We start from the raw sequence: 10,235 nt of genomic DNA on the forward strand, positions 1-10,235 counted from the left end.
ATCTTTCGGATTTGGGTCTGGATTTCCAGGCTAGCAGTACTGTAGCATACAGAAACCACAGCTGCTTTCTACTGGGAACTTTAGCAGTAACTTGTTCTCATGGAAGTTTCCCCATAGGCCAAAAGAGGAGAAAATAACTCTGTGTATGTATGTGTGTGTGTGTGCGGTCATTGTTACCCTCTTGTTTTTACATGGGACTGGACTATTTATGTGTGAGCATGTAAGAAAAGGAGGGAGAGCATGTGGGTGTTTTTTCAGTCTGTGTGTGTGTGCTCTCATGTTGTTTTCTTTTCCTTCTTGTTGTGGTTGTTCCCATATCCGATCTGTCCCAGCTTTGATAACGAAAGATTTTCTTCAGTTCTTTCTCTGCAGTCAGTTAGCTGTTAAGTATATGCTTGATTTTTATCAGCATTTCTGCATGAGTGGAAATCTTAAAGATTTAAAATGGCTGTGTAAAGAGATGTTTGGAAATTGTGCCAAAGTTTATCTTTTTTGCTCTAGATATTAGGCATTGTTTATTTATTGTTTTATAATGCATACTGTATGTCAAGTACAATTATTGATGAATACCACAACTAGTCTGTAAATCTCTTAATCTGTTAAGGTGTACGTTCTCTGTGTTTTGACTTTTCTATTTTAAAGAATACAAATATTATTACTAACTTCCGCTCAGTCCTGCTACTGAGAAGAGAAAACTGGGTAGAGATGTTTGTATGCCTTATATACATAGCCCGTATTCCGTGTGTGTGTGTGTGTGTGTGTGTGTGTGTGTGTGTGTGTGTGTGTGTGTGTGTGTGTTTGTGGTGTGTTGTGTGTGTGTGTGTGTGTGTGTGTGTGTGTGTGTGTGTGTGTGTGTGTGTGTGTTCATTTTGTGGGTTTCTGCAAACCTCGCAGAGTTTGTGCCTGGTTTTAACCGGTGGTTGAGTCTTCATCCTCCTCTGCTTTTTTTTGTCGTCTTCTCCTCTCTACGCCCTGATTCTTCCCAGATGTTTCCTGTGTGTGTCTGTGTGTCTCTCTCTGTTCTCACTCTTTATTTATTTCTTAAAGGAGTAGGATATGAACCTCTGCCCACCGAAGATTTATAGTGAGGTTTTCTCTGTAGAACACAATTGTGAGAAAAGGCATAGAACTTTTATAGCTCCTGTAGCTTTGCCTCAAGTAAAATATAGCTAACTCACCAAATTGGCAGTCTACTTTAGAGCTAACCCTGGAAATCTAAGCTATATATCTTTTAAAGTCTTCAGTTCATAGGTTTAGTTTCCCATTGTGATAGTTAGGCAAGTTAGCTCATACAAAGCTGCTTGTTAAACCAGCAAGAACAAATTAAGTGTTCAGATTTTACAAAATACAGGCCCACAACTGTTTTTTTGCTTTCTTTTTAAGTCATTCAAACATATGATCACAGTTGTGATCTTTAACTTGAGGTTAACTTGAAGACAGGGTGTCATGTGAGTGGTTACTTAAAAGGCTGTACTTAATGAAAGATCTGTGTGGTGTAAAATTGTTCAAGATATATGACTATATCATTTATGAATTGAGGGTTGGACTCTCTGGGTTTTAAATTAAGGGATCTTCCAATGCATGCCCACCACAGTGTCTACCGCTAATGCCAGGCTACACATAACCCATTCTCTAGTAAAATAGAATCAAATAGATATTTCCTCTCAATTTCATTGTGTCAAGATGTCCATTGAAGTGTCACCCCTCTCCACTCTTTGTACCTACATTACAAAATGTGTACCTACAGTACAAATAACAGCACTGAAACCACCTCAGTGATGTGTGGTGTTAACTCCATATCAGTACTTTATCCAAGAGTAATAAGTAACCCAGCAAACATTTATTGAGAAATGACATTAAGGTGGGCCCTCAACCTTTCCCATTGGCTGCTTTCGGCTCTTATTGTATTCCTCCTATACCTCTCGTAGGTGTCAAGTCCCAGAGTTCTCTACTTTTCAAAGGCTGTACCCCCCCCCCCTCTAGCCCCAGATCTGGCAAACCTCTCTCTTCAGCTCTAGCCCTTGTCACCAGGCCATTGTTTGTGTCTCATGTGTATCCCTAGCTGTTCACCCTTTACATCCTCTCCCTCTCTCCCCAGCTGTGACCCTAATGATAATTGAGAGGTGAGTAAGAGAGACAAAGACAGAGCTGGTTTTGAATACCAGAACACTGGCATGAAATGCGGATTTGGAGGGCAATCAGGCGAGTGGAAGGCGGAGGCGGCGGTGGATTCAACAGCTATGCCATTCATTGGATGGATTTGTTGATCCCGTTCACTGGCTTCTGCAACAGCCCCTCATGTGTGAGGATGTGGGCATGTCTGCTCTTTGGCAATGATTAAAGTTTGGAACAACTTCCACAACCTAACTCAAGACCCAGATGCTGGGAGGGGGGAGAGAGAAAGAGCTTTATTATCGGTTTGCCTCTAAGCTAATCTGCCGATTGTTTATATTTGGAGATAGCGAGTTATAAACGAAGACTTTGGTTTGTAGCATTTGATTAAAAACAATGTTTTCATTATTATGATTTAATTTGTATGTAATTAACTCCACAATGCAGTTATTCTTTGACAAGTGGATAAAGACAGAAAACTGATACCACTATGAGAAAACATAAAAGCTAGTTGGTGAGCTGTCGGCCAGGGTTTATGAAAGCACTGCCAAGTCTTTCCCTCTTTAAGCTTCAGGAAGTTTGCTGCCGATTGTGAGGGGGGAAAAAAAGATGAAGGAAGAAAAGTGGGGAGTTCTCTCGGCACAAATGAAGGAAACTACCGACCTCACTCTTTCTTATAGTAGAGGTCCGGACCATTCACATCCCCCCCCCACCTCCTCCTGTCTTCCTCTCTGTATTCTGTGGAGACTATTTATTTGTGGAGGACGCTGCTGTGGGCTCCAGATGCTTGACCCAGCAGTCAGGTTGCCTGGTCACATGGATCTACAACTGTTTTCCTGAACTTGTTTTGCATCCAACAAAAAACCTTAAAGGCCCGCTGCAGCTCTTTCAATTTTGAGTTTGTTTTGCATTCTCATTCAGACTTTTTTTTTGAAGAAATGCCTTCACACCGTATCTAGTGAAGAATCAAGAGGGAATTCCATATTGTATTCTGTCCACCAATGTTTGAGAGCACCATGAATGTACTACATTATATTGGTTTTTCCCCAATTGAGGCTGTAGTGTCTATGTAGTGTATACGTCAGTGTAGGAAGGAGGGGGCCAGTGAGTATATACTGTATCTTTGGTTGAATATATGCATGTGTCTATGGAGTTGGAGAAAAAAGAAGAGATCGTAAGAGGCAAGTACAGTAAATCTTGCTCCCTGTAACTGGGCCTCAAATTGTAGGAGGGGAGTGGAGCTGCAGTGAGGGGGTAATACTCACACACGCACACACGAGAGAGACGACATTCGATGCACTGGGCAGAATAATTGCTACTTGTTAAACTAGCAAGTGTGCATAGTATCAAGCACCACCACTTCACTACATATTAAACATTTCAAAGTAATTATCTACAGAGCTGGGACCGGGGGGGGGGGGGGGGGGGGGGGGGGCAGCTGGCCAAAATCTGTTTTGTGTCAAACTTTTGTTACTTCAATTCCTTAACTGTATCGCTGCTTTTTCAATAATTAAAATATGAGCTCACAGATTGGAAAGAACAGAGGGATTTTGTTGTGGTGGAAATTAAGTCTCTTTCATATGGGAAGTGTGTGGACAATACACTTGTGCTGATTGGGGATCAGATTGTATATTGTATATATCGTATTTTGGTGTTTCCTATGTCTATATTAAAATGATTTTAACTAACTATAACAACTAAAATGTTATAAAAAAAAATTAAATTCAGAGTCTGCAACTTTCTGTTTAGAGATGTTTCAGTATGCTGAGCCATGTTAAACAGAACAAGTGATTTTTATTTATTTATTTTATTACAGTGAGTTTTAAATCCTTAACGTTAATTACAAACCTGTCTTCCGTCTATTTTCCATGGATCTGACGCTAGATGGGTCACAGTCACTCAGCCTCCCTGGCTTCCCGGCGGCTGCCAGGGGACGGCTAACTGGGGCCAACGTTACATTAGGTTAGCACTGACTACTGGGGGCTAAGCTACAACAGCTAACGTTAACGATTGAGTTTCCCTGGTGCGGCGCCTCGCCTCCAACATAGTGAATAAACTACAGTACTACCTGTATCACTGCAGCTTGATTTTACTGCTGCACGTCAGCCAAGCAGGAGGCAGGACAGCTCAGCCAACAACTTCTAGCAGATTAATTTAGTGTTGAGATGCATTTAGAGACAACTCCTCAGCTTGCGTCTAGGCTGCATTAGCACTGCAGGATTTTTCTCAGACAGTAGTGAGTGCAGCTGTCTTCGGCCTCACTAGAAAGAGAAAGTCAATTTGCTGTACTGAGGAAACCACTTTAGAGCTTTAAACTTTGTGCCCATTTGCCCCTCTGTACAGGGATACATTTGGAGTACATCCATGTTGGATAAAGTTAGGAGAGTGTTACTTCCTCCTTCGTAGACTTGACAACAAAGAGGGAGAGAAAGAGTGTGTGTGTGTGTGTATGTTAGAGCATGTGCTTGAAGAAAACCGTCTTATCAAACCCTCTAGCAATCTGAGAAGTATGAGTGTGTTTGTGAGTTCAGTATTAATAGCTTCTGCTGGTCCTGCGGGGTTTAACACAGAGCCCCATTTACAATAGTTCTTTGTTTATCTTCCCTCTTCTCTCCCTCATCTCAGCTCTCTTTCAGACACTTTTTTTACCTCTGTCTACATTCGTCTCTCCACAGCTCATCTTTTTTTTCCTTCTATTTTCTAACACTACCATGACCATCTGCCAGCAGTCTTTCCTCATCTTGTTTACTTTTGCACTCATCCCTCACACCGAGGTTTTGGTTTTCGATAACTTTTGATCAGATGATTAATCAATGATTAATGTGCATCTCTGTGTCTCTACTTCTCTTTTCCTCTGTTCTCCAGGAAACCTCATGGAGACTACCGCAGCTCTTCCATCGTCAAGGACCGAAGCCGGAGCCCCATCGAGCGTGCGGTGGTGCCCAGCACTCTGGGAGTCCACAGCAATCACCTGTACAGCCATGCCCACCACCACCATCACCACCTGGCCATCTTAGCCGGCATGGACCAGCCTCTGGCACTCACCAAAAACAGCATGGTGGAGTCTGCACGCAGTAGCACAGCAGCTATGGCCACAGTGTCGCACAAAGTCAGCGCCGTGGAACGCCAGCAGGTAACTTGCACTTTCTGTTTCTTTGGTTCTGACAATAAACTTTTGCAAATTGTTGGATAAAATACAAGTGGCAACCTCCTGGGCTAAAAAATGAAGCCAATGCATTCATCGAGTGGCCACTTGAGGCTGGCTCCAAAACAAAGTTAATCCCCTTAAACCCCCATGTTAAAATGCCCAACTCTACAACAGAATTTAAACCCAACAATTTTTTGATACGTGAGCCGTTATAAGGGCCGTTATAAAAGGACTTATGAGATATCTGAAACAATCTGGCTTGGTTGCGCAATTATCAAAGACAGTGCTACTGATGGGGGAGACACAGCACAGTTTACCTCACATTCAAGTCTGTGCACGACATACTGTATACCCGTGAGCTACGGGAGGAGCTAAAGAGGCACAGGTGAGCAGAACTTACGGTTGTATCCTGACTCAGGGATCATTTTACAAAATCTACAGACTACCACGTTGTTGTTGTTGTTGTTGTTGTTGGCATTAAGAGTAAAATACTCCCACATTTTACAAGACTTTGTGCAAGCCTTTTTCTCAACATGTTGTCCCAGCCCTATCATAGAACCTACGTCCATATTTTATACAGTCTATAAAACCTCAATTCTGGTAGGTCCCTCGCATGATGTGACTAATTTTATTTTATTATATTTTTCTGGCTTTTATTATTATTTCATTAAATTATTCTGGCTTTTATTAGCCAGTCCCCTTGGATAGTGGAGAGTAAACATTTCCTATTTTGTTGTCAATGAATCATTCTCACTCCCTCAAGCTTAAGACCTTCCTTTGTCTGGTTCTTTAATTTAATTATTCCCCCTTTTTTAAATGGTGTTCTCTTTTTAATAACTCTTCTTACACACACTCTTGACCAAACTGTTTGTTGTTTTTGATGATCTCTAAATGTTGAATATGTATTTTTGTGTTTCAGAATCGTCCTTCAGTTATCACATGTGCCCCCGCCAACAACCGCAACTGCAACCTGTCTTACTGTCCAGTCTCACACAACAGCTGTGCAAGCCTCGCTAACAACTACAGGAGAATCAACAGTGAGTGCCCTCATGCAAGTGCACAGACAGACAAGTCATCAATATTATATCATATATATATTTTTTTTAATACATAGATTTATGGTAGAAGGAGCAGTGACGGATGAACTTATCGCAGTGGAAATCACCCTCCAGAGAAAACACAACCACTCATACTCTCCACATTCAGACTGACTTATATAACTAGGGATACTCTAAAATAATCATGCCAGAGTCTCAGAGGCTGTTGTCTGTTATCTCTGTACTGTAAATGTCACTTGAGGCCTTAGCCAAACATGTCTGTTTTATTTGTCCTGTTTGTGAGAGTTGGTTATGTTTTCAATGGGCTGATAACTTAACTGTGGCCATTTTTATGATCCCAGTGAAACCCCTATGATCTCATTGAGGTTAATAGTGAAATTTAAAACCGGGATTTAATATAAAAAAAACTGCAATGAAAAAGTGAAGTAGTTGCCGGAGTTAGAATTTTTCCATTGACCTAAAATTCCCATTACCAATGGTTGAACTGATGCTAGGCATTACATTGCTCACTGAACTTTATATAAGTGAGTTTTAGAGATGTTTCTGTTTTCATTATGGGAACTAAAAACTCACTTTCTCTTGCCTTCTCATATTATCCCTGTTCTAGCCAATACAGCATGCGACCCAGTAATTGAGGAGCATTTCCGCCGCAGTCTTGGGAAGAACTACAAGGAGCCCGAGCCCACCGCCACCAACTCGGTGTCCATCACAGGCTCGGTAGACGACCACTTTGCCAAGGCACTGGGCGAGACCTGGCTGCAGATTAAAAACAAGGGGAGTCCCTCGTCGTCCGGCAGCAGCCCAAACTCCTCCCCCGACAGCCACATGGTCAATCACAACCACTCTCCTTCTGTGGTCTCCTGAAGGAGGGGAGGGCTTTAATAGGGATTCGCCCCCGTTTCCCCTGCACTCCCAATCATCTCGGCTCCAAAACCCACGCCCTTGTCACTTTGGTCTGTCACCAGCATCCCAGAGGGAATGCCTGCCTGCTGGTCCGCTACAAACATCTAAAACCCTCAAGCCTGCTCTCTCTCTCTCTCTCTCTATGCACTCAGAGGATCAATCAAGCATTAACAACATGGTTGTTTTTTTTCTGTCTGTCCTCTCGTCTGGTATTGCCAGAAAATAATCAGTGATGAGCGTTCAACTTTGGGACTCGACTGGAGCATCAAGCTGCTCCTTCCAATCATTCATCATCCCTGCATGTCAAGCTTGGAGCTGAGCAAGTGTCTGTAGTTATATGTACATAAAGAGAGAGGAACGGTGGTGTTTTTAATTATTGATTTTCTTCTTTTGTTTTTTTGTTTCTTTCTTTAACTGTAGTTTTGTGTACTGCTTTTGCGTTATGGGATGTCCGACATTTGAAAGAAAAGATAGGTGAGAAACACTTTGGAGAAAATGCTCACAAACCACCTGACTGTGCTACCAAAGAAACCTCAGACACTGATGTTTATCACCGGCCACCTCGAAAACATGACAACAAAAAGACATCTTGTAATATCCCTTTTGTTATTATACTTTTTAACTCTCTCATCTTCCTTCTCTCTCCCTCTCGCTAGTGTGTATGTGTTCTGGGGTGTTACTGTATGCGTATACTTAGGTGATCGACTCGGTCTAATTTGCACTACTGCCGTAGAGGGTAGAGGGTGACATGTCAATATTGTAATCTGGCACTGCACACACTGGGACTGATAAAGCTGTTTTTGCGCAGCTTCGTATAATCCATCTTTTGTTGGGACCTCTATTTGATCCCATTAACTTTAATTTACAATCAACCTGGGCATAATTTCATCCTGGCTCTGACAGAAAAGTACCACATTATTATGCATCATATTCTGAAAAAATAGAAAAGGCCTACCAATGGGGCCGGGCAGTATAACATGTTAGAGATAGGCAAAGTAATAAGGATTTGGATACTATGGGTTTGAATAGAGTGAGTTTTGTCAGATCAGTGCATGTTGATTAGTGCAGCTATAAACTACAAACAAACATGCTTGCATGGTTAGAGGAGGATTGCGTTAAAAGAAAGGTTGCTTGCATTGTCAGGCCTAAACTACTTAACAAGCTTGAATAGTGCCAAATTGTTGCATTTCATTTTACAAATACAGTCAGGTTATCAAATTAGCAAACTGTGGTGTCGATTGACATCACGGCCATTATGAGAGGCGATCAGGGCTGAAAACCCAGCTGTACGACCTGCAGTGTGTTGCAGGTTGTGCTTTGCTGAACAATGTGCTTTGATGTGTTTCCCTGGCTTAACTGCTGACAGCGATGAGGGGATAGATGACGCTGCATGTCACTTTGTGGTCGGAAAAAACAAGTCTGGTTTCTCGACCGGGGAGAGAAGATTATTCACATCTCTTCAAACAAGCCTTTGTTACAACGGGTGTTGTAATTATATTTGGCTTACACCCTGCCTACCCCTCCCCCTTCTACACACTGTGGTTTGGTAGATTTCTACAAGGTTTGATGGGTAAACTAATGCTTTTACAGATGCATGTTTTTGTTTTGTTTTTAATAGCTGGTATCTATTAATGTTTTTAAGCATTTCAATCTTAATTACTATTAGCCTCTTCATTTGGACGTTAGTTGTTACTTCTTTTGTTGTCAGTAACAGACATAGACACTATACACTCACTGCTGGGTCAGTCGTACTCCATATTATTTGTATTGTTATTACCATTTTGTATTTTTGTTTTCCAATAATATCAGTATGGTAACAGACACCTGTAGTGGGACAGCCTCCGGACAGGCTCTGTTGGTGAGAGCTGCGTTTCTCGAAACCACCTCAGCACGGTGAGCTCATTCCCACAGCAGAGCAGTGATCGTTCTAGTGTTGAGTTGGCTTCAGGATATGCAGCCCGTAAAGGTTTTCTTAAGATGTTGATCCATCAGTGGTACGTGATGCTACAACCTTCAGCACGGCCGAGGGGAGACACCAAATTGGCACAAATCAGCCAACAGGGCCTTGTTTTCCCAAAAAGCATCTGCAATGAGATAATATGGGCGTTATTCTTATGATTCTGTTTGGCTGTCCTCTTAAAATCACCACCTTGGTACACACAATATTGCTGCATTTCGAAAAGAACTTTGTACAGCACCGGCCAAAACGCTCCGATGCTTTTGGGAGACGAGGTGTTGGTTAGAGCTAGTGATGACGGCTCCTAAAAGTTTGATGTTTAAAAGCTATGGAAAACCGAGATGGTAGAAATCAAAAGAGAACTGATAAGGGTCTATCTGAATTTATGGGGTGATGTCACAGCTCCTTCTGCCTTCATCAGTTGACTTTGTGTCCTGACTTGGTGTCCAAGTTTTTTTTTTTTTTTTGTACTTCAATGCTTTCTTTTCTGAACAATATTGTGTTGTTGCCACAGTTGAGATAAACTGCTGCAGTCTGAGAAAATGAATTGTACTCGTTAGTCGTGTTAAAGAGCCTGCGCCATGGTGGCATACATTCCTCCTATAAGGAACTTTGTAAAGGCCTCCTATACACTCAGTATCTCCATGTCAACAAACAGCTGATAATGAGCCATGGCCAACTGTTCCAGAGTTTCATGCCCACAGGGTTTCTTGTGTCTTTACCAGAATTACAAGGTGTCCGCTTTTGCTTACTTTTTTTTTCTTTTCAAGCAAATTGGCCATAAATTAACACAACATGCATTTATGACATAATATCTTTGAGGACATTAGGAGCATAGAATAAAGAGAACTGGGGCTGTAACAGTAGACTTAGGTGTGAGTCATTCTGTAGCAAAAGTACAGAATAATTTCATGTCTCTGAGCAGAGGTTGAAAGACGACAAGGCCAAGGCAGCACTTCAGGAGCTGAGCTCCTGTAAGCAGGTCCTGTGAGCCGGGATACGTTCAGACACAAAGTCTTTTAAAGCCTCCCCCCCCCCCCGATTCAGCCGACCCGGA

General features: G+C 42.1%; 1 protein-coding gene across 2 annotated transcripts in view; it reads left to right on the forward strand.

Annotated features, from left to right (window-relative positions):
• vgll4b (vestigial-like family member 4b) overlaps positions 1-8,340 on the forward strand; it is a 39,682-nt gene extending 31,342 nt beyond the window's left edge. For both annotated transcript variants that reach the window (XM_032512815.1, XM_032512813.1), the window contains 3 exons: positions 4,978-5,245; positions 6,180-6,297; positions 6,926-8,340. In XM_032512815.1, coding sequence (XP_032368706.1) covers positions 4,978-5,245; positions 6,180-6,297; positions 6,926-7,182 — 643 coding nt within the window. In that variant the 3' untranslated portion in view covers positions 7,183-8,340. The remainder of the gene's footprint in view (positions 1-4,977; positions 5,246-6,179; positions 6,298-6,925) is intronic.
• Positions 8,341-10,235: the final 1,895 nt, after the last annotated feature.

This window comes from Etheostoma spectabile, chromosome 4 (assembly GCF_008692095.1).
Source record: "Etheostoma spectabile isolate EspeVRDwgs_2016 chromosome 4, UIUC_Espe_1.0, whole genome shotgun sequence".
Classification (NCBI taxonomy): Eukaryota; Metazoa; Chordata; class Actinopteri; order Perciformes; family Percidae; genus Etheostoma; species Etheostoma spectabile.